This window comes from Lutra lutra, chromosome 3 (assembly GCF_902655055.1).
Source record: "Lutra lutra chromosome 3, mLutLut1.2, whole genome shotgun sequence".
In the NCBI taxonomy this organism is placed as follows: Eukaryota; Metazoa; Chordata; class Mammalia; order Carnivora; family Mustelidae; genus Lutra; species Lutra lutra.
The window spans coordinates 170291919-170316968 of record NC_062280.1 but is presented as its reverse complement, the minus strand read 5'-3'; the positions used below and the strand labels follow the sequence as shown (position 1 = coordinate 170316968).

At 36.1% G+C, this 25050-nt stretch overlaps 1 protein-coding gene across 13 annotated transcripts in view; it reads left to right on the top strand.

Moving 5' to 3' along the window:
• The window catches only part of MYCBP2 (MYC binding protein 2), a 259246-nt gene extending 234448 nt beyond the window's left edge, over nt 1-24798 (top strand). For all 13 annotated transcript variants that reach the window (XM_047720174.1, XM_047720176.1, XM_047720180.1 and 10 more), the window contains 15 exons: nt 1454-1534; nt 2578-2844; nt 3335-3618; nt 5202-5298; nt 7235-7354; nt 8874-8975; nt 9692-9820; nt 10195-10327; nt 11513-11616; nt 12888-13076; nt 13885-13992; nt 15187-15396; nt 18153-18260; nt 18909-19074; nt 23981-24798. In XM_047720174.1, coding sequence (XP_047576130.1) covers nt 1454-1534; nt 2578-2844; nt 3335-3618; nt 5202-5298; nt 7235-7354; nt 8874-8975; nt 9692-9820; nt 10195-10327; nt 11513-11616; nt 12888-13076; nt 13885-13992; nt 15187-15396; nt 18153-18260; nt 18909-19074; nt 23981-24096 — 2214 coding nt within the window. In that variant the 3' untranslated portion in view covers nt 24097-24798. The remainder of the gene's footprint in view (nt 1-1453; nt 1535-2577; nt 2845-3334; nt 3619-5201; nt 5299-7234; nt 7355-8873; nt 8976-9691; nt 9821-10194; nt 10328-11512; nt 11617-12887; nt 13077-13884; nt 13993-15186; nt 15397-18152; nt 18261-18908; nt 19075-23980) is intronic.
• The last annotated feature ends 252 nt before the right edge of the window (nt 24799-25050 follow it).

The following is a 25050-nucleotide window of genomic DNA, read 5'->3' as shown; positions in this document are numbered from 1 at the left end:
TGTTTGGTCTAAGTTGTTAATAAAATACCCTTATTATTCTTTTAATATCAATAGACTCTGTAGTGATGTATCTTCTTTTATTTCTTCTTTCCATCTGCTTTGTGTTTGATTTGTTCTTTTTCTAGTTTCAAAGACTTGAGATCTTTTTATATAAGTACTGGTACGGTTTTCTTTTTAGCACGGCTTTAGTCGAGTGTTACAAATTTTGGTGTGTTGGTTATATGTTCTTTCTCTTTTCATTGGTTCAGAATATTTTTCTTATTTCCATTTTGATTTCTTCCTTGAACCCTGGATAATTTAGAAGTTTCTTGTTTAGTTTCTAAATATTTGGGGATTTTTCAAATAGCTTTCTGTTACTAATTTCTAGTATAATTCACTGAAGTCAAAGAATCTACTTTGTATAATTTCAGGTCTTTTAAAATTATTAAAATTTGAATTCTGACTCACATATTTTAGCGAATATCTACATGCACTTGAAAAGGACTCGAACTCTGCTTTTTTTTTGTGAGGAGGCTCTATAATTATCAGTTCAATTTGGTTGATAGTTTTGTTCAAGTCTTCAGGAGCTTTACTGGTTATTGATTGTTCATTTACTTATTCTTTCAAGTGCAGAGAAAGTTTTGAAGTGTCCACCTGTGTATGTACTTGTCTAGTTGGGTTTTAGTTTACCTGGTTGCAAACTTCATCTGTCTGATAGGCACCAAAATTATATGGTTTTGTAGATGATCAGCTCTTTTACATTAAGGTTGGCATTGCATGCTCTTGTAGCTTTCTCTATCCTAAGAAAAGTGAAACTGAGAGTCATTTTTTATTCTTAGAAGAGAAACTTTGCGTTACTTTCCTTACCTGTAAAATCAAACATCATATTTACCTTATGGGCTTGTTCTGAAGATTAAGTAAGAATATGTGTATGTGTGATAACTATATGGCTGTGTATCTGAACCTTAGGAGAGCACCTTTCACATAATAAGCACTATAAAATGTCAGCCTTTATTTCTCTTCTTATAATATGTTTCTTTGACTCCTGTTAGCAGTAGATTAGCCTACTCTAAGAATACCATTATCATAGAGTTCTGTTAGGATATTTCCCTTTTAATCAAATATCATTTTCTGAGTTGTTCTAATAACTAAATGTAGATCCTCACAATTTAGAAATAGATGTAATTAAAGTGAATCAAATTGACAGATTAAAGAAGTTCATGAAAAAGTAGTATGCTTCTCTGGATTTCTTAAATTCAGAAATTTTTCTTTTTTTTTTTATAGTCAACATTAGCCAATAGTGGTTTCTTCAAACCTTACCCTTTGTCTTAGTGTTACAGACCTCAATTTAAAATAAATTCACCTTATAAAAAATACCTGCATAGTTAATTCTCAAGATACTTTAAGTTCAAATATACAAATTTTATTCAAAGAGCCTGGTGGGGTTTTTTTTCTTCCCTTTTTGTGTGTAAAGGCAACATCAGACGCTGACCTGAAAGAACATATGGTTGGAATCATATTCAGCAGGAGTAAGCTGACTAATTTACAAAAACAGGTTGGTAAATAGTCGTTTCATGTTCTTCATCAGTTTTTGTTTTTAGGGTGTAAAGTATTTTCCAAAATTTATGGAAGCTTTTTTATGCTGACTCTTTTATAGGTCCTGTAGACTATATCTGCCTTTTTCTAGAGATGAAAGAGTATATAGGCATACCTGGATCACTTTAAAGATTTTGTTATGAATGTTAACTTTCTTACCTTACTACTATTTATTATTTCTCATTTTCAGGTAGATTGTTTTATTTTGGTGTCAAATATCCAGCTATATCAAAGTTCATTTGCATTTTCTGTGTTCCTTTTCCCACTGTTTTTTTGTGTCAGTTGATTTTTTTTTCCTTAGCGATTATAGTGTTAACTAAATCAGTGTTAATATTTTTAATTATAAAGGGTGGGGTAGTACTAGATTGTTCATATAATGGAGTACCTAGATAACATAATAATCAGTCCTTCAGAAGTCAAATAAAACATTGGTTTTAAATTAGCCCATCATTTTAACTTTCAACATGTTAAATCTTATTTAAATAAATAAATTTATTTGTGCTTTGTCTTTTTAACAATGTATCATTGAATCTTAGATTCTACCAGTTATAAAATGTGCTGTATTTCATGTATCACTAAAAAAAGAAAATTTGCTGCCAGTTACGTTATGAATGCCATCAATTATAAAACACATTATGAATAGAAATGCTAATGATATCTGGAAGGAAATATGGCTTAGAAGTAATAAATTATGGTAATTTGCTTTTGTTTGATGTCTTAAACCACAGGCAGGGGTATTGGCAACTTGTATATAAATAGTTTCTACATAGTAGTTGGTTTAAATGTTAAGATTTTTATTCTGCTAGAATTTCTGCTAGAAATCTGCTAGATTTTCTTAATTTCTTATAAGATGAATTAAGATGGTATGATGGAGAATTAATGGGGAGAAAGAATTAAATTGACTATCAACTAATATTCTTGTCTTTTTTTTTTTTTAACTAGAAGTAGTACATCAGATTTGCAAGTAGGTTTTTACATATCCTTTATGTTGTCTTTAAATAGGTGTGTGCTCACATCGTCCAGGCTATTCGCATGGAAGCCACCAGAGTTCGCGAAGAATGGGAACATGCTATATCAAGCAAAGAAAATGCCAATTCTCAGCCCAATGATGAAGATGCCTCCTCTGATGCTTACTGCTTTGAGCTGCTCTCTATGGTCTTAGCCCTGAGTGGCTCTAACGTGGGCCGCCAGTATCTGGCTCAGCAGCTAACTCTGCTCCAGGATCTCTTTTCACTGCTCCATACGGCCTCTCCTCGAGTCCAGAGACAGGTGACTGGTCATTCCACCTACCTTTTGGCTTACTTGTTCCTCAAAACACTTAAAAAAATTACATTATCAAAGAGAATCACCTTAGGGTCTTAACTGTTGATCTTTATTTTTTGTTACTTGGTTTTTTTGGATTGCATTTTAACTCCATGCTTTTTATTTTTGACTCATTGTAATGAGAATATGGAAGAACAGAATATGTTCTATTTTACTACTATGCTGTTGCGATAAAGAATATCCTGTCTACTAATTGTCTTGTTACCATGGGATGTGTAATGTTTCTTTATTCCTGACCAAATAAAGACATGTTTTTTTCTTGCTGCCCTGGAGGGGTAATTACCACTTCAGAAATTAAAATAGTGTTTAAATCATATTTTTATCCTTCTGAAAGCTTTTGTAGTCCTAGAACAGCCGTTAGGCTCATTTTAAAAAAATGAGAACTTTAGAACAACAGTCTTTAAGATGAATTCTTTCATTTTATTTTTCTTATCAGGTAACCTCCTTACTAAGACGAGTGTTGCCTGAGGTGACCCCTAATCGTCTGGCCAGCATCATAGGAGTAAAATCCCTTCCCCCAGCAGATATCAGTGATATCATTCACTCAACAGAAAAAGGAGATTGGAATAAATTAGGTATCTTGGACATGTTTCTGGGATGCATTGCCAAAGCACTCACAGTACAGCTAAAAGCCAAAGGAACTACCATCACAGGAACAGCTGGTACCACTGTGGGCAAAGGTGTTACCACAGTTACTCTTCCAATGATTTTCAATTCCAGGTTGGTCATTGCATCTGCTTTAGTAATAAAATAGTAAATCCTATTTGGAGAATTAAAACAGGATTTCAAATTCCACCTTGTTTGCTTGTTTACCAAATAGAAGCCATAAACAACTAATGCATGTATAAAAGAGAATGCTGTACATAACCAAGGTGTAGTTTCAAGTTAATGGGGAGAGGAAGGTATGTTCATATGTTGAATATAATGTTGGAATACTTCTCATGTAGAATAAATATTGTAGGCCCCTATCTCACACCATATACAAAAGTAAACTTGAGATCAATTAAAGCTTTATGTATATTTCCTTTAAAAATCTACTAGTACAAATTAAAGAAGAATATTTTTGTAATCTTCAATCCAGGAAGACCTCCTTAAAACACAGAATACAAATGTCACAGAGGAAAAATTCTCAGATTTGGCTACATAAAAATGAAGGAAATTATATGAAAGTGTTTTTAAAATATAAACTGACCAGAAAATATTTAACACCTATATAGTAGAGAATAAATTATTAGTCATAATATTTAAAAAATGACTACAAATTAATGAGAAAAGACAAACAACTGATAGAAAAATATATGACAAGAGACTTAGTTCCAAGAAGGAAAATTACAAATGCCAGTAGACAAAGGAAAAGACACTTAACTGGGAATCAGAGATATGTAGATTAAAACATTAGAACAATATCTTTGTCTTGGCAGCATTATGAAGAAATAGGCATTTTTTTTTAAAGATTTTATTCATTTATTTGACAGAGAGAGATGAGAGGCAGGCAGAGAGAGAGGAGGAAGCAGGCTCCCCGCTGAGCAGAGAGCCCGATGCGGGGCTCGATCCCAGGACCCCTGAGATCATGACCTGAGCTGAAGGCAGCGGCCTAACCCACTGAGCCACCCAGGCGCCCCGGCATTTTTTTTTTATGACATCTAATGTAGATTACTACAGCCTTTTTGGATGTCAGTTTAATAACATATCACTGTATTTAAAATATGCCTATCCTTTGACCTACCAGTTTTACTTCTAGATGTTTATACATGTGTACAAAAATATATACAAGGAAGTTTGTTACAGAATTTTGTATAACAGCAGAAGATTAGACATCCGGAACAGTCTAGTCAAAGAGCCAGTGCATGATATTAAGTAACACCAGAATATAAATCAGTGTGTTGTTTTCTTCATCTAGATAGTCTTACAAAAGAAAAAAAAAAGTCAGCTGAAATAAAGAGTAGTATACTCACTAATATAGTTGACATATTCTGGTGCAAGCTCTTAATATCTCTCTCTATGTGGATTGGTAACAAATAGTTTGTGGTCTGTGAATATGCTTTGAACAGCTCTGTTTTAGAAGATGCAGGCTACAAAAATAATATACAAACAAATACGTGAAAGGGAACATGTATCAGAATAGCTACTCTCGGGGTTGAAGTTGAATATCTTCGGGTGATATTTTGATTGATTTCTTTTTAAAATTCTTTAGTTGTTTGAATCATTTAAAAATTAAAATGCATGCTGAAATATAGCAGTTTTCATCGTATTTATCTGTAACTGTCACTGGTTGGTTTGCAAATGCTGACTTTTCTTTGTAGTTATGTCCGTCGAGGTGAAAGTCATTGGTGGATGAAGGGCTCAACTCCTACCCAGATCTCAGAGATCATCATTAAACTTATCAAGGATATGGCCGCAGTGAGTTCCCATCCTCCTGATCATTATGTCACTGAAGCACAGTCAAAATCTGATTGAAAGAAGGAGCTTATTCTGCTACCTTAATAGCAGAAGTACATTGGTGTTATTTTGCTTTACTTAAAGCCTCTGTTTAGTAGGTTAATTATCATGCCATCTGTCTTTTCAGTCAGTGATTAATTTGTCCTTTGGGAAAACTGTTCATTTCAAGCTTTCCAGTTAATTTACTTGAGAATCGTTATATTAGTCTTTTAAGACTTAAAAACTTAAAAAATGAAATACACTTTTTTTGAGCCTGACAAATCAAAACCCTAAATGAAAAACAAAAGTTTCTCATTTTCTTTAGTTCTCCTGGTATATAAACCTTTTACTCTTCTTTATTAATATTCTCTGTCATCGTCGTTAGATGTTCTTTTCGGTGAGATCTGGGAGTGTGGAGAAAAGGGAATTACTTCTCAAAGTACCGGGCTCTTATTGGTTGCTCCACAATGCTAGTTTCCTCACATTCCATTATATTTTCAGGCTCATGAGGGCAAGATGCTGTGGAATGTGAGCTTCTGAGAGAGAGATCAGACAAAACATCTTGGAGGAGGAGGAAGTGGAACTGCCTCTTAAGAGACTGATAGCAAATGGATGGGAGGCAAGAGAGGATATTCTGGGGATATAGGAAGTTCTGTCACTTTTCCCAACAGCAAGAACATTTCTTCAATTGGAAAAATGGAGAACTTTCTCACTTTTCAATAAGTCTTTCTCAGCATGTTCCCTGGATGAAAATACCAAGGAAAAATATTTAGGAACACCTAAATTCTATGGTAGTCAGGTGTTTATGTTCAGCAAAAACCAAGTTATTAGTTGTAGGGTCACCTGGGTGGCTCAGTTGGTTAAGTGTCTGTCTTCGGCTCCGGTCATGATCTCAGGGTCCTGGGATCGAGCCCTGCGTCAGGCTCTCTGCTCAGTGGGGAGCCTGCTTCTCCCTCTCTTTATGCTCCCCCTGCTTGTTCTCTTGCTCTGTCTCTCAAATAAATAAATAAATAAAATCTTTTTAAGTAAATAAATAAAAGAGGTTTTTTTCTTTTTATTTGAACCCATTTATGCTCTCCAGTTCTAGTATTCATCTGAAAGCAATTCACTTATCTATATAAATTTTGTGTTCAATAACAAGTCTTCGTAACCAGAATTTCTGGAGCATAGATACTTTAGTACTACTTTTTTAAAAAAGATTTTATTTATTTATTTTGGGAGAGAGAGTGAAAGAGAGCATGAGAGGGGAGAAGGTCAGAGGGAGAAGCAGACTCCCCACAGAGCTTGGAGCCCAATGCAGGACTCGATCCCTGGACTCCGGGATCATGACCTGAGCTGAAGGCAGTGGCTTAACTAACTGAGCCACCCAGGCCCCCGATACTTCAATACTTCTGTTATGTTTTTATCTAAATGTAAGAGAAAATACTCTTGAGCTCTATAGAAAAAGAGTATCGAGAACCTGATTTTTTATTTACTTTCCAATCATTAAAATAGTGATTAGAAGTTGAATTTTTCACAGAGTTGTGAAGGATTTTTATTTCAGAAGTATGCCCCTGAATCTAAAGCTGCACTCACAGGGGCACGTGGTAGCTTAGTCGGTTGATCGTCCAACTCTTGATTTCCAGCTCAAGTCATGATCTCAGGGTCATGAGATTGAGCCCCACAGTGGGCTCCTTACTCAACAGGGAGTCTTCTTTCTTCTTCTCCCTCTCCCTCTGCTCTTCCCCTGACTTATGCACTCTCTCTCTGGCACTCTCTCCCTCTCTTTCCCTCTCTTTCTCAAATAAATAAATAAAATCTTTTTTTAAAAAAGTTGCACTAACAAATCCTTCCTTTTGATGAGTTTTATCTAAGAGAAGAGAATTTAATATTACTATTATACATGTCTGGTTACTTATTATTCTCTCTTTCTCAATAGGGTCATCTGTCTGAAGCATGGTCCCGAGTGACAAAAAATGCCATTGCAGAAACCATCATTGCCTTGACCAAGATGGAGGAAGAATTTAGATCTCCAGTGAGATGTATTGCAACAACTAGGGTAGGAGTTTCTTTTTATGTGGTCTTTATCATTGCAGTAATTAGTTTGAACAAACTTAAATGAATAAGTCAGCTTAATCCAATTTTTTACCAAATACTATATTTACTGAAAAAGTGTGAAAGGCTTTTTTGAATTATGAACTAAGTATGGTGGTTATAAACACTCACTGTTATGTGTTCTTTATTTCGTTTTTGTTATTTTGGGGGAGGCTAAGGATCAACTGGTTAGAAAAGGCTAAGTTCCATTATGTTGTCTTTCTAGTAATGTCTTTACTGTAGCTTACACAGTAAACTCAGTGTCAGCCTTATGCTCAGATAGACTGAAGCTCCTTCAAAGACAAGGCCCTCCCTTACTCGTTTGGTATGGCCTAATTATTCTAAAGCAGAGCCTACCTATTGGATTTACAGACCTTACTTTTTAAAAAGCAAGAAGTGTAAGCCCTGGACAAGGTGGGGCAGACTCTCTTAGCTAGAGAGTAGGATTGCATTCTTCAGGTGAGACATCTATAGTCACTTTGACCTACCAAATTTCATGTCCCGTGTACATCCAAAAGAGATTAGGGGTTTCCTTGAAGCAGGGCAGCGTGGCAGCATTAGGAAGAAGTAAACACTGACAGAAATTGCTTGATTTAATCTTCTGAAGTCTGGAAAGAAAGATTGTCTTTCTCTGGGGCAGGAAAAGCTGCTTGATGCCGTGCTGCTGGTGAGTGGACCTGTGAAGCAGTTCCTCGAACAGCAGAGTTCTAGCACCACGCACGCGCATGCTTTCCTTCTGCACCCCCATTTCTCCTTGCACACTTCATGTTTCTGTTTCTCCTTTTTCTATTTTTCCTTGTCTTCCTCTTCATGTCGGGTGACACTCATATGCACTTCTTAAATAACTCTTTTCCAGTAATGAAGAAATATATCCTTCCGTGAAAAACTGAAGCTCACCCTTTAAGCCCCAGAAAGTTTTAAACTGTTTCTGAGGGCTATTTTCTAAAGTTTGCTAGACATTTACTTACTTCTGACGAAGTATACCAAGGATAGTGCTAGGCATTTAGGGGTATACAGAGACTTCTGAGGAGCTGTTATTATCCAGATGGATTTAATATGTACCCACCCACTCATGGGACTGTGTAAAATTAAAGTCATTGTGCCACCTTGCTTGGAACATAGTGCCTCAGGCAGATGAAACTAGATGGGAAAATTTGCAAGAAGCATCGGTACAGTAAATATTGAATATGTAAATTCATTTACTGATATATTGCTTCCTTAGTAGACCAATAAAGGATAATGTTATATGTCAGGTAAAAACCAGAATGGTTCATCCCGCAGCAGTCAGTAAATATTTGAGTGCCTACTGTGCCTATGGCCCATACAGCAGTGAGCACGTGTGCCTGGTACCTGAGTGCCAGTGGGTATCCATGTATTTTCAAATTCAGCTAGCATTTATTGAGCTATTACAATGTGTCAAGCATTCAGTACTTTACAAGTCTTTTCTGAAAATTCAGTATTGTGACAGCCTTTCCTTTTAATAGCTTTGGCTTGCTCTAGCTTCACTGTGCGTGCTGGATCAGGACCATGTAGATCGTCTCTCTTCGGGGAGATGGATGGGAAAGGATGGACAGCAAAAACAAATGGTAAGACCAGAATTGTTTTATAAAAATGTATCTTGTTTTTCTTTATAAGTAAGCTCTAGCTTAGCATTTAAAAAAAATTTTTAAATTTAAAAATTTTAAAAAAGCACCTGCAAGTCCAAATTCCGCAATTAGCAGAAAATTGTGGCACATTGCCCATGGTCATCTCACAAGTCTGTTTCACTTAGGGTCCCCTCTTCATAGCGTGTTAGAGGCTTTAATTATATAAAAGAGCTTTATCAGTCTTATGGTAAGAAGGAAATAAGAGCAGTAAGTGAGGCACCGTGACATATCATTTATTCACAAATACACAGTACTTAAAGTAGTTTGATAGGTATCCCTAGGCGCACTGGGAGGGAAGACTTTATAGAGGCCCTTTCAACATTTTCTCACTAAGGTTCAAGTTTCAAAATGAATCATTTATTCATTTAGCATACAGAATGTTTGAACATAGGGGGAAGAAAGTTGCTTAACTCATTAATCAAAGTATACATGCTTATCTTATTAATCATTGAAACTGTTCAGCACATTAATTATTGAATTAGGGTCTTTTGTACTTGAGTACACTTGCCATAATTCTGTTTAATGTTCAGATTCTAAATTCCTAATAGACTTCAGAACAATAACGTTATTGTTGTGAATAAATTACATTCCATTTGTATGAGCATCTGGGACATTCTTGCAAATATAATATGACATGTGAAAATGCCTTGTTTCAGCCTATGTGTGACAACCATGATGATGGAGAAACTGCAGCCATCATCTTATGCAACGTATGTGGAAATCTGTGCACTGACTGTGACAGATTCCTTCATCTTCATCGGCGAACCAAGACTCATCAAAGACAGGTGCCGGCTTCTGTCTGTACATGCAGAGCAGTATCTGTAGCATAGGATACATTCAGTAAATTTTAAAATAAATGTGGGAAGGAGGCTTGCTGTGATGGGAAGAAAGGGACTTTGCGATTAGAGCCTCAGTGGAGTTCCTAGCCGCCTCATTTATCACTATGTAAATCAAGACAGTCGGCTAACCTGAGACTTAGTTTCCACATTTATAAAAATGGGGTCATTGTCAAGATTCAGGACAAGACTGGAAATGTCCGAAACTTCTTAGAGTGCCTAGTAAATAAAAACTATTATTGTTATTGAGTAATTAAATTTTATACTTCCTTCTTCAGAGTGAAAAATAAAATATTTTTCCCTTTTCTTTAATGAAACAATAGGTCTTCAAAGAAGAAGAAGAAGCTATCAAGGTTGACCTTCATGAAGGTTGTGGTAGAACCAAATTGTTCTGGTTGATGGCACTAGCAGATTCTAAAACAATGAAGGCGATGGTGGAATTCCGAGAGCACACAGGTAGTGGAGGATTTAGGATTGAACCATGCCTGCTGCTTAGGATTTAACTAGATGTTCTTTACTTACTGAGAATTACTTAATGTGGATTATTTTGAGTATTTTGATAACTATGGCATCATTAATCACTGTCTGTTGTTACATGTGCTGGACAATGTTCTATAGCAGAGAGGCATTAGACTTCAAGTAAGGAGATCTGCTTTGTCACTGACTAGATATGTGCCCTCGAGCAAGTCATTTTATCTCCAAAACACGTGGTTTTCTAAAGTAAATCTGGTTGAGAGTCTCAGCTTAAAGTTACATTGAATCTTACAGATTCTTAATTTTCAGTACCTCTATAGTCTGACTGACACAAATTTATGATGTTGGAGTTAGTAAAAATCTGAACAAATATAACTCCACTCATATTAATTTTTCATGCTACGAGAGCGTGGTCTTTTTTTTCTCCTGGCTGATTTTTTTCTCCTATAGTCTATCAGGGTCATATATTACATTAATAAATGTTCTAATGTTGAACCATCCTTGTATTCATGAGTAAAGCTATCCTTTTTAAAAATCTATTTTTCCTGTAAATATTGCTGAATTCCATTTATTACTGTTATATTTAGAACTTTGGTATCTGTGTTTTAAAATGAGTTTGGTCTGCATTCATATCTTCCTGTCTTTTTTCCTGTTGTTCTGTTCTTGTTTTATGGCTTGTGTTCCTTCTTTGACTGTTTCAGACATTTAATTTCCTTTCCATATTGCTCTGTCAGTACTAGTCCCTTGGATGGGAATTCTTTTTTTCAAGTTTTCATATTCTCTAACAATAGGTTTTCTTCTATGCCTTGTAATTTTATTATTATAGAAATTTAAAGGTTTATCTTTCTTCTGTATATTCTAACATAACCTTTATTATTCTGTTTTGTGTGGAACTATGCTTTTGGAGCTGGGATTTGCCTTATCTGCTCAACCTCCTATGTGTTTGACTTCTAATAGGTCTTTAGTTTCTTGTCCTTTTTTTTTGTGTTTAGTTACCTTATAATTAGGGCGTCTTAACAACCCTTCCACTGTAAAACTGCCAGGCTGGTTTCCCAGTGATAGCAAACTGATACAAACCTGATTTTCCTGTAGGTTTTTTCTATTAGTTGTGTTAAAATATGTAGAAAACCTATTCTTGAGGATTTTTCTTTTTCTTCTTGAACCTAGGCAAGCCAACCACAAGTAGCTCAGAAGCATGCCGCTTCTGTGGTTCCAGGAGTGGAACAGAGTTATCCGCTGTTGGCAGTGTGTGTTCTGATGCAGACTGCCAGGTGAGTATGTGCTTAGATAGTCAGGCTGTCCCAGTAAGGAGTAGCATGTATTCCCTCGTGATGTATTTACTTCATGTTAAATAAGAGTTAGAGCTCAGCTCAGCATCACTTCAGTTTTCTAAATTAATATAATCCCCATGTTAAGACCTAAATGCTTTATCAGAGCTAGAGAATGGATCAGATAAATTTCTCAAACCCCAATAGACAGTGTGTATTTATCAGCTTTCACCATAATAAATATTTAATGTTTGCTCTTGTGCTAGAAAAAGGTAAAAATCTATGGACTACATTTCCTTGACCTCTTACCTACTTTATTCACTTATTTCCCTACAATCAACTTCTAATATTTGAGAGTTCTTTAGTCCTGAACATCCATACACATATTTCATGCCATCCAGGTATTTTCAGTTCCTTGTTTCAGTTAGCAAGAACTTGGATAGGGCCCAGCTAATGAAAGAGAACTGTATGTTGTTTATGCCCATTTTAGTGAGGGGATAGGTGGTGATTGGGAGATTATATATCCAGAAATTTTTTGCTTCATGACTACACACAAAAGTAAATAGATTAAAATTATATTTCCCTTTTTATCAGCATTCCCTTTATGTGAAGTGAATTTTTTTTAATCACATTAAAAGAAAAATTACACCCTGAAAATTTTAAATTAAAATTTAGAAATTACACACTAAAAAAATTTGCTAATAATCCTTAAGTTATATTCAGTTAAGGAATAAAAATAGGGGCACCTTGGTGGCTCAATGAGTGAAGGGTCTGCCCTCAGTTCAGTGGGATAGCGCCTCCTGTTGGCTCCTTGCTCAGCAGGGAGCCTGCTTCTTCCTCTCCCTTTGCCCCTCCCCCTGCTTGCTTTCTCTCTCTCTCTCTCAAATAAACAAATAAAATTTTAAAACAAAAAAGTGATGGGATGCTTGGGTGGCTCAGTCAGTTAAGCATCTGCCTTCAGCTCAGGTCATGATCCCAAGGTCCTGGGATCCAAGCACCGAGTTGGGCTCCTTGCTCAGCGGGGAGCTTGCTTCTCCCTCTGCCTTCTCTGCCTGCTGCTCCCTATGCTTCTGGGAGCTCTCTCGTGCTCACTCACTCTCTTTTATATAAATAAAATCTTTTTTGAAAAAAAGAATAAAAATGACTTTATTGTTATATAGCCTTAATATGTATTTCCTGTGGGAAATATCTTAGAACATTAATATAATTGATATAATTATCAGGGTGTGTGCCTTTTTGATATTTTCTATGCCATTATAATTTATCTCTAATAGGAATATGCTAAGATAGCCTGTAGTAAGACGCATCCCTGTGGCCATCCATGTGGAGGTGTCAAGAATGAAGAGCACTGTCTGCCCTGTCTACACGGCTGTGACAAAAGCGCCACCACGCTGAAGCAGGACGCCGATGACATGTGCATGATCTGCTTCACCGAGGCGCTCTCGGCAGCACCAGCTATTCAGGTTGTCTCAGCTTGTAAAGCACACGGTGTGCCTGGAGTCGAACATGGGAAATAGAAGCGTATCTGTGAGAGAAACAGATCCCCGGATGCTTATGTCTTTGGGGGAAAATGTGCCCCGAGTACCTCCCAGTGTTTTGAGGAGCCGATTCCGTCCCTATATGTTCTGTTTCCATTTTGTGTGCTCAGCTTTACTTTGTCATTTGTGTGAGCCTATATAATCAGTAGAATGTATAAAATGTTCATAGGGAGGAAAAAACAATTAGATTATCTAGTAACTACTGTATTCTTAATTTCCAAAACCCGGAATGGTAGCACTGTGTGATTGGTGTATACATAGTGGTACACACCTCTCCATACATAATGTATATGCCTACATCTATAATATTAGTGATATTATTGAAGTTACTGTTTGCTAAATATATCTTTTTAAATTTGACCACTGGTTTATATTTTCAGTTCTTATGATTCCAAGGTAAATGAATATTCTCCAAAAATAAATCTTAACTCTTTAAATCAGTAGTTCCTTCCTTCTGTGAGATACAGAAGGGAATAATTTTAAATTGCTCCCTAACCTGACTTACTCTTTATAAGGTGGCATTAATATGCAAGTGGTAATAAATTGGAAGAAGCTAAAGACCTAGTTAATGATATTTCATGAGTAACAGAAATGGGCGGAAATTTCATTGTCCTAAACTTGATTTTTCTCTTATCTGCTTTAACTAGCACCTTCATTGAATAATCTGCCAGTTATTCAAGTGTATATCATTATCACATTTGCTTATATCCCTCTCTTTTTTCTTAAATTTAAGCTGGACTGCAGTCATGTATTCCACTTACAGTGCTGCCGACGAGTTTTGGAAAACAGATGGCTTGGTCCAAGGATAACATTTGGATTTATATCTTGTCCCATTTGCAAGGTATGGAGAGATTCAGAAATTATCTACTTTCTATCTATTTTTATCTTTATCTTCATCTTTCAGAATAAATGCTTCCGTATCTCTTGGTGTCCTTCCCAGTTTACTTTTTCCTCCCAGCCCCCATCAGTTTCTACTCTTTTCATCCAGGTGATGCCAGAGATTATTGTAAGATCCCTCTGTCTGTTATAATGCATTTCAAAATGGTGAGTGTCAATTAAAAGCTGATTAAATGGAATTAAACATATTGTATCAGAAAATTCATTTAGACATCACGCATTAAAGGGCATTTGTCACCACTTTTAGACCCTTCAGAGTTCAGATTGTATAACATGACAACGGATGACTACCAAAATGAATGAGCTTGTGGTGCTTGTAGACTCTGACACTTGCCATTAAAGATGAAGCCTGAAAAAACAAGTTTCTTTTAGAATCTTAGGTAAAATAAGGAGAAAATTATTGACATTTTGCCACATCTCTTTAAAGATAGTAAGCAAAGTGACCACTTGTTTTGGCAAGCCAGTGATGATTAATTAAAAAAAAAAAAACCTTTGTTTAAGATTGTGATTAACCATGCCTTCTCAATTCATTCTTCATTTCTTTTTGTTCTCTTAAGCTCTCCCTATTTCCAGCAGATGTGCAGACTGGTATAAAAGGGTTTAACGTAGAAAGACAGCACAGTCATTGCTTAGTTAGACGGAGGAACAATCAATAGGATTGTAGTAATTTGCCCTCTCTTCTCATGTGGTGTGCCACAAAGAAAGGTCACATTTAGGAAATGATATATGAACATGATATAGAAAATGCTACCTCCTCGTTGCTGTCACCTGGCGTCTACCCAGCCCCAAGGAACCACACAGAGGGAGTATGTCTTATTTGTGGCAGCAAGGCAACCTTTTATTCCCAGAAGAGCTAAGGCAACCAGAGGTAACATTTTAGACTCAGGAAATATGAAGCTAATGAAACAGAATTTTTGTGCTATATGTCCCATTTTCCCCTGTTGTCCCTGATCTTAGAAAAATACAGGCTTGTGAGGATTTTACAGATTTATTTCTAACTGGCATTTTATTGAGAAAACGTTCACTCTCTGGTGATCTCCTGGCATAGTGCTTATTAGTTCTTATGTACCAACTTAAATATTTATTGGATTCATAGATAAATGATTTTGCTAAGGAATGTTCATTTTTTAAATTTCAGAACAAAATAAATCATATAGTATTAAAAGACCTGCTTGATCCAATAAAAGAACTCTATGAGGATGTCAGAAGAAAAGCCTTAATGAGATTGGAATATGAAGGTCTGCATAAGAGTGAAGCTATCACAACTCCTGGTGTGAGATTTTATAATGACCCAGCTGGCTATGCCATGAACAGATATGCATATTATGTCTGCTACAAATGCAGAAAGGTATGCTGTAAATTAAACTAGGAATTTTTAAGAACTGGAGATTACTTATGTGATTCAGATTCTGACCTGAATTGTATAATGATATATAATTCTTATATTTTACGTCTGAAGTTAAAAATCAAAAAGCTTGATATTACATTTGAAGTTGAATTTTTTTTTACTTAATTTGTTTGGGGTTTTTTGCTTGTTTGTTTTTGTTTTTTTACCTTTACAGACTATTTCCAAATCATGCTCTGTTGCTCTACCTGAGCTGCCTGACATCAGTAATCTGCTAGGCAAATCCATTTGGTTCTTAAATAAACGTCTCCTACTTGACTCTTTTCACCATTTTCTCATTAAAATTCCTTGGCTTCCAGGATAGTACTCATGATATCCTTCCCTTCTGGATGGTTGTTTTTAACTCCTTTTCATTCACCTCCTCATTACATATTTAGTTTCTTAGCACTGTATTCATGCCTAATAATAACCTCCTTACCTTTGCTGAGCTCCTGTATATCCACATCTTTGCCAAACATCTGTACCATTCTGACCTTCCAAAATTTTTGAGATTTAGATCAAAATATTTAACTGCTTTCCAGACATTTGAATTTCTCACACATAACTTGGGAATCCACATGAGAAGTATTATGGTCATCAACTTTGACTCTCTCGTTCTCCAATCTTTATTTACAAAGTCTTGTCAATTCTATCTTTAAATCTCTCTGAGTTCTTTTTTTCTGTTACATCTTCCATAACCCTAATCATTTTCTTTAGTAGTTATAGTAGCTTCTTACTCAGCCCGTTGTGTGGAGCCCGTACGCCTTCCATTCCATCCTTTACACTTCTATCGCTGCTACTAGATGAATATTTCAGAACCTCAGATCTGATGGGTCATTTTTCTGCTTCTGATCCTGTGTAGCACCTGTCCACATCTACAGTCTCATTTCCCAAAATGCTACCATTTGTGCCCCATATTACAAAATACCGAGCAACTTACAATTCCCCAAACTCGTGCCATTGCATAGGCTATTCCTCTTCATGGAATGCTCTTCCCTACTCCTCCCCTGCATTTTACTCTGACCTGACACCCACCCAAAGTGACATGCTTGTATGCAGAGCCAAATCTGTCTAATCACACTTCCGTTTCACCTCCTCTGTAATGTACCCACACTTCCACTCTGCTATCACGATGTTGATCTCTTGCATACCTTCTTTGTAGGACTCCGTATTTTGCATTATGATTACTGATTCACTTGTCTCTGCATCATTTGATAAGTTCTGTGAGAACAAAGACAGTGGTTTTCATTTCTCTTTCTACATTATGTTAATTAGAGAATGAATAAATGACTGAAGGAATCTGTAAATGAAAAGTACATAGTCTCCCAATGTAACAAAAAAGAAAATACAGCTAATGAATGGAAGGCTGAATAGGTGGAAAGGCAGATAAATATACATACATTCAAGGCAAGACTAATAGTTAATTCATTACCACAGGGATGACAGTCCAGTGTCTAGGAAGCTAAGCAGGGAATCTGGAAAGAGAAGCAGCTGAAATAAACAGTAGACCTCAGGATAAATGAAATACTTCTGAGGCCAGATTTAGCTGGTGGATAACCATTTATAACCTCTTTATCAATAGAGCTTGTCTTTTGACCTGTTTTTCTGGTGCAGATAATAGATTTATATTGACTCATCTTGTTTATCCTCAAGTATGGACATGGCTGTGGGACATGTTGTCCATGCAGATTGCCCCAATTATAATTGGCCTCATTTATTTTGTGTCCAGAGCAAATACAGATAAACCATCCACCGACATCATTTCATTTATCAAGTATGTATATTGGATACTGCTGAGTTCTTTATACAGTGTAGCTTTATAAGTATGAGCAATCTTCTAAGGAATCACCAAATTTCTCTTCCCTTTTTTTTTTTTAAGTAATCTCTATGTCCAACATGGGGCTCGAACTCAAAACCCCAAGATTAAGAGTCCTGTGCTGTACTGACTAAGCCAGCCAAGCACCCCTTTGTTTTCCTTTTTAAAAATTTTTGTATGATCAAAATTGATTTTCCTTTCTGTCCCATTAGCCCCAGGATTCTAATTGTGTACTAATATTTTTTTTAGGCATATTTTTTGTACTACAGTATTAAAATTCGGAAATTTCTTTTTTTTTTTTTTTAGGATTTTATTTATTTATTTAAAAGACAGAGATCACAAGTAAACAGAGAGACAGGTAGAGGTTGGGGTGGGGGAAGCAGGCTCCCTGCTGAGCAGAGAGCCCTATGCGGGGGCTCGATCCCAGGACCCTGAGATCATGACCTAAGCTGAAGGCAGAGGCTCAACCCACTGAGCCACCCAGGCACCCCTAAAATTCAGAAATTTCTTGAGCATATTTATCAAACCAGTATGAGGAAACATTTAATACTTCAAAATGAGAAAAATTACTCAAACTTTGCTCTGAAAAAGCAGTTTCTCATCATTACTTAATATCTTATTCTTGATATTTATTTGGGATATTATACATTCTCTCGTTATTTTGGTTTGACAGTACAGTGTTTGAACTTCCTACTGTAAGCATGAGTTTATTCCAGAATTAAAGCAGATTTATTTCATACCCTGATCCACCCATACAGGCATCTACTTGGCATTGCAAGGGAGTGTTTAATGGACAATAGTATTTTCTAAGACTTTTGATCTTACTTTCACTATGTTCATACTGTATCTCCCATAGCAAGGTTGTCTTTTTTCCTGCTGTAATCTAATTGTGTTCTCTCCATAGGCATATTTTGGTGGCGAAGCTCGTTGCGATGCTGAGGCTGGACAAGGGGATGATTATGATCCCAGAGAGCTCATTTGTGGTGCCTGTTCTGATGTGTCGAGGGCTCAGGTGGGCAGAACATTTTATTAGAAAGGATAGTTTAGAAATTTAAACCTCTTTTTTTTCCAAAAATAATAATATAACTAATATTGTGGGAATAGGATAGCAGGGTTTTTGCCCAGTGTTTTCTGATGTTTATACAGCAGTGTATAATTTTCCAAATTAATTCATAGATATTATTCTCTTGGATGGTATTTGTATTTTATAATTTTGTCCTCCATGCAATAGTCACAATATTTCAATAAGTAATAAATTTCCTTAGTTCATTTTCTTAAACCTACAGTCACAGTTTTAGGTTTACCTCACTCCAGTCTTCGAAATCTTCACAATACAGCTGTGAGACTGAGAGATAAATGAAATATCAACTCTTCAGTTTGGCTGACCAGGAACAAGTCACCAGGAAATTGTCTTATTTATTAAATCAGATTGGTTCTGATAGATCTGAGATGAGAATTTGGGGCTTTCTCTAGACCCTTTGGACAAAGCCACACATTTATTAATTTTTTTCATGTATCTATCACCAGTTTTTCAGTCAGTTTTGAGAGTTATGTGTACTCAGAAAATATGAATCACTGAGCTATATATACATGACTATCTTAAGTGTAATTGAAATAGACTTGCTATAATCTTGTGTCTATGTATTTTCTTTTGCTATAGATGTGTCCAAAACATGGCACAGACTTTTTGGAATATAAATGTCGCTACTGCTGTTCAGTGGCTGTTTTTTTCTGTTTTGGAACAACACATTTTTGTAATGCTTGTCATGATGATTTTCAAAGAATGACTAGCATTCCCAAGGAAGAACTACCACACTGTCCTGCAGGTATGCTTTTAATATTTTTAAGTGATTGTGATGTATATACTTTCTAGTTTAATGATCACATGATAACTGTTCCAAGTGGCAGAAACCCAGTTCAAACTAGCCTGAAGAATCAGAGGGAATTTCTTGGCCCTTGTAAGCTTCTGACATTCTGAGTGAAGTAGAAAGAACACCATGGTGATGAGAGGTTAGAAGTTGTAATGGAGACAGTTGCCTGGAGAAGAAGAAAAATCAGCTAAAGATTAGTAAAAGAATCACTCTTTGGCACTAAAGGGCCATGTAAAGTTTGAAGTTACGAATTGATAATATAACCATTTTAAAGGATTTCTGTGGGTTTGTTTGTTGTTGTTTTTTTTTTTGTTTGTTTTTTTTGAGAAGCCTGGAACCAGTGCCACGAAATGAACAAGTGATTTGATCTGATTTGATCTAGAATGGCTGGAAATTGGCAGTGTAGTGAGCATCAGAAAGCCAAGGAGTTAAGCCACTGAGAATACAGGAGAAATGATTGTGTATGGAGGTCAGGCTGAGAAAAATAAGAATATGAAACCAAAAGAAACTGAAAACATTGGGAGATCAGGAGCCTGATGGTTCCAATGAGGTAGGAAGGGAGAGAAGTGAAAGGTGAGGTAAATGTGACCGTACAGGAGAATTTTACATGAGGTATATCTGAAATTGGTGAAAATACACACAAAAGTACTTACAGCACGATACACAATTTTGTTAAAGCTGGGAAACACACTCTCATCCATTGCTTATCAGAGTGCAGATGCTAGAAACCTATAGAAAAAGCCGTTTGATTGTGTCTCTCAAAATTGCAAACACATCTACCCTTCAACGATCCCATTTCTGGGGATATACGTACATATGTGAAGTAAATAAAAAAGGCAAATGTGCAAGGCTATTGCTTATGATAACAAAAATTTGTAAACAATTCAAGTATCCAGGAGGTGGGTAATTAAATAGTAAGTACTGTGCACCATCAAAGAGAGAAAATAATGATGAAAATGGAGTTTCTGTGTACTGATCTGGAAAGATGTAGAGGAGACTGTTACATGAAAAATCAAGTTTTACAGAACAGGGTATATAGTACACAGTCTTGTAAGGAAAGGGGAAATGAAAATATATTTGTTTATATGTGCATTAAATACTGGAACAATACACTAGAAGTTAATAAAATTAATTAGCTATGGGGAAAAACCAGGAAGATGGGTAGAAATGGGGGACAAGTGACTTATTATATACCATTTTGTAACATTTTGATTTTTAAACCATGAGAAATATATTATCTAGAAAGAATAAGTAGGGTTGTTTTGTTTTGTTTTGTTCTGTTTTGTTTTGGTATGGCTACTTCTACTTCTTCATGTCAAAAACAAATTGTTAAACTGTTCCCCTTCTAAAAAAATTTTTTTTATTTAAGGAGATGTGATAGACTTTGAAAGAAGCAAGATCAGAATAATGTGAGGCTAGGTCTTTAGGATAATGGCCTAAATAAAGATGTGAAACCTAATAGCAGGAGAAGGGTGGTAAGCAGATGAAGGGAGTGAGAAGGGGGCAGCATTTGGATTGGGTTAGCTTGGTGGGGGGGTGTTGTTACTGAATGAAAGTTGTAAGTTGTGGTCTGGAAGTAAAGGGGAACCAGGGGAGTCAGTCGTCCTCCCTGGCCTTTGTGACGTAGAGGAGCGCAAGAGGTCAGCGGCTTATAGTGGAGGAAGTTTAGAGGCCAGCAATATCATCAGGGAAAGTCCGCATTTTACTTAATGAAAGAAAGTTTCTTCTTTGTTCAGAAACAAAGACAAAACAACAACCAAACACTGAAAGTGATCAGGTTAGCTAAACTAAGATGGATATTGTGGAGAGGTGGGGTCCTCACTGAGAGGTTCCAGACAAGGCAAGGCCTCCCCTCGCAATTCACACGATCACACAGGTCAGCCAACACAGGGACCTCACCCTGGCAACAGCCGTGAACCAGAGGAATGAGGCAAAAAAGGATTTAGAGAGATGGCAGAAGGAAAGAACGGACATCAATCTTGGGCATTTTCACATCTTTCTTTCTTCATTTCTTTTTTAAGATTTTATTTATTTATTTATTTGTCAGAGAGCGCACAAGCTGGGGGAAGCTGCAGGCAGAGAGAGAAGCCGACTTTCTGCCGAGCAAGGAGCCCAGTTAACTGACTGAGCCACCCATGTGCCCCTCACATGTATTTTCTTACATAGTTTTTACTACCTGTAAGGTAGATGGTGTTATCCCCACCCTCACAGATGGAAGGTTCAGGGCTCAAGAGGAGGTTCAGTAGCTGGCCTAACGTTCAGACTGAGGCATGCTGGACCATTCATATATTTGCTTACCATTCATATATTTACACTGATTTACTCTAATTCATCCATTCCTTCAGAGAACTAGAATAGAATTAATGCAGACCCCACAGTGAAATCAGCAGAGAAGACGGCCATGCATTTTACCTAGAAGGACAGAGAATTGATTCTCTAAGCATGGTCAACCCACTAATTCTAATTTTTAATATATGGACGAGGACAAGAGTCCAAATTAAGTTAAAGTAGATAATTCCTCTATTACTTTCTAAAATATTTACTAATTACCTTTTTTGCGCCAGGATACTTAACCTTCACAGCTTCCTTTGAGTTAAATATTGCTGTGCCTATTTTAAAGATAAGGGACCTAAGAACCAAGAAAGATTAAGTTAATTTTGCCTCAGTTTTCGTATCTGCAAAGTGGGGACAGTAGTTCCTGCCTCTGACTGGTAGAAGATTGAGTTGATATACTAGACCAGGGCCTCAGTAGTAAGCATGCAGATGTCTGCAGGTATGTTTTCTTTTGTTTTTACTTTTACTACTATAATTTTTCACCATCATGATTAGATTATGAACTCCTTGAAGATAGGGGCCATGTACTGTTAGTTTTTACATCCCAAGCACCTGATATAACACCGTTCAAACATCGGGCACCAAGTAAATGCTGTTGAATAAATGACCCTTTGTTTTGTCCCAGAAAAGAAACAAGAACTGCAGTTTGCAGCAACCATCGTTGATGGTGTCCTGCACTTAAGTTAGAAAAATACAGGTTTTTATACATTTCTTATTCTTATTTTTTATTTTTTCTATTTATTTAAATTCAGTTAATTAACATAATGTATTATTAGTTTCAGAGGTAAAGTTTAGTGATTCGTCAGTCTTACTACATCATTACATCGCATGCCCTCCTTACTGTTCATTTTTAAGCTTCATCTATTTGATTATTAAGTTTGTATCTTCCCCATATGTTTCTTCCAGATTGTTAAATTTTATATTATTTTACCATTCATATATTTATACTGATTTTCATTTTTCTACTAATCTCCCTTCAGATACTTTTAAAAATAACAGTCTTTAATAATCAGTCTTCCCATTCATCAGTATGTGCTTTTTTTTCAGAGAGGTAGAAGGGTAACATGGCTTATTCACACTTAAATTTGTTCTTACTTGGAGACTTTTATACAAAGTTTCCATATTCTCTCCCAGAATAATTTTCTGTTTAACTGAACGGATGGGTTTTCATGACCATTTTTGTTCATCACTCTTTGCTATAAAATGATGTATCTAATGCTCAGTATCAGTCATCATCAGGGAAATGCCAATCAGAACCACAGTGAGGTGTCACCTCACACCCGTCAGGATGGCTAGAACCAAAAAGACAAGAAATAACAAATGCACTAAAAAGAACACTCGTGCACTGTTGGTGGGAATGCAAACTGATGCAGCCACTGTGGAAAACAATATGGAGGTTCCTCAAAAAATTAAAATTGAAATACCAGGGCCCCCCCGGGTGGCTCAGTCAGTTAAACCTCTGAGTCTTGATCTCAGCTCAGGTCTTGATCTCAGGTTCATGAGTTCAAGCCCCATTTTGGACCCCATGCTGGACATGGAGCCTACTTAAAAAAATAAATAAAAATAGAAATATCATTTGATCTAGTGATACCACTACTGGGTATTTACCCAAAGAAAATGAAAACACTAATTCAGAAAGATATATGCACCCATATGTTTACTGTAGCATTATTTACAGTAGCCAAGATACAGAAGAAATCCCAGTGTCCATTGGTAGATAAATGGATAAAGAAGATGTGGTGTGTGTGTACACACACACACACACAGTGGAATGTTACACAGCCATAAAAAGAATGAGGTCTTGCCATCTGTGAGAATATGGATGGACCTAGAAGGTATTATGCTAAGTGGAGTAAGTCAGAGAAAGACAAATACTCTATGATTCCACTTACATGTGGAATCTAAAAAACAGAACCAAAAAGCAGAAACAGACCCATAAAAACAGAGAACAAACTGATAGTTCCAAAATGGGGGCAGCACGAAATGGGTAAAGCAGGAGTGGGAGATGCAGGCTTCTAGTTGTGGAATAAGTCATGGGGGTGAAAGGTACAGCATAGAAAATATGGTCAATGGTATTAGAACAGCTTTGTAGGTGACAGGGTAGTTACACTTGTGATGAGCATAGCATAGTGTTTAGATTCTGTGGAATCATTATATTATACACCTGAAGCTGAAGCATTCTGTGTCAACTGTACTTCAATTTAAAAAATAAAAAATTTTTAGATGATGTATCTCATTCACTCTGAATAGAATAAGATCTATGGCTCATAAGGGTTATTTCTAAGGAGGATGTTGTGGATAAGGGATTCTGTCCCTTCTCTGTTGTATATACCCGGTATGTTGAATTTTTTATGGCAAATGTTTTTACTTTTGTAGTTAGAAAAATAATTTTTAAATTTTGTATTTGTGTAACCATAGCCATATTATTTCTTTGAATAAATTATTGGTGATTTATATTTACATTGGTTTCTATGTATGTGGGGGTTTTTTTAATCATATTCTTTTGCCTCCTTCAAAATTTATACAGGTCCCAAAGGCAAACAATTAGAAGGAACTGAATGTCCACTCCATGTTGTTCATCCACCCACTGGGGAAGAATTTGCTCTGGGTTGTGGAGTGTGCAGAAATGCTCACACTTTTTAGAACACTCAGATTCCTTTGTCTACAGAGAAAAAGTTGCCTTCATCCCCCAAGTGGATGTGGTAAAGTTTAAACTCTGCTCAGGATAAGGACGGGACCATTTTTACATCCATGAAAATGAACCATTCACAGTGCAAGAAGGATGCCAAATACCATGTACATAATTCTTGCTATGAAAATTTCCCCATTCTTTCTGTTTATCTTCTTTTGAACCAAGACATCAAACTTGTGAGGTGTTTGCATGTGGCCATTACCGTCATTGGCCTGTGAAGCATTGAACATTTATAGTTAATTGATATAAAAGAATCGCCATGCCCATGGACTAAGAATGATTCTGGCTTTCAAGCAAAAAAGAAAAATAATCATTGTTTATTGTATACTGCCTTTTTGTAATCCTGTATAATTGCATCATGGGTGGGGATGAAAAAAGGAATATTCTGGTTTATTTCCTAGACTGTTATTTAAAAAAAAATTGTGTTAGGACTGGCATATAAATGTAATAAGTATCACACTGTATATAAAGATATCAATGTTTGTCCTGTATAAGAATTACTAAATTACAAATGCAGTTTCATTTAAACTTCTAGGTTACATTGAGCCTGAAATTTTAATGAAGTGCAATACGGAGTGTGCCTCATTATCTTGCAGCTGTAAACATATTGGAATGTACATGTCAATAAACCACTGTACATTTTTATACAGTGATAAAGTCTGACAACTGTGTGAGCCATTGCTTCAAAACAAAATGTAAATACCTTTAAGATCTAAAAATCCATCCAAATTCACTACCAAAGCACAAAGATGACTTTCATAACTCATAGGGAAAAGAAGAATAGTATTGAAGTACATTTTGGAATCTTAAACACTGAGAAGAACATATAATTATGTATGTTAATAAACAGACATATGCCAAAGACAGGAAAAGAAAACATTTAGGAAATTGGCCAACCCCCATCA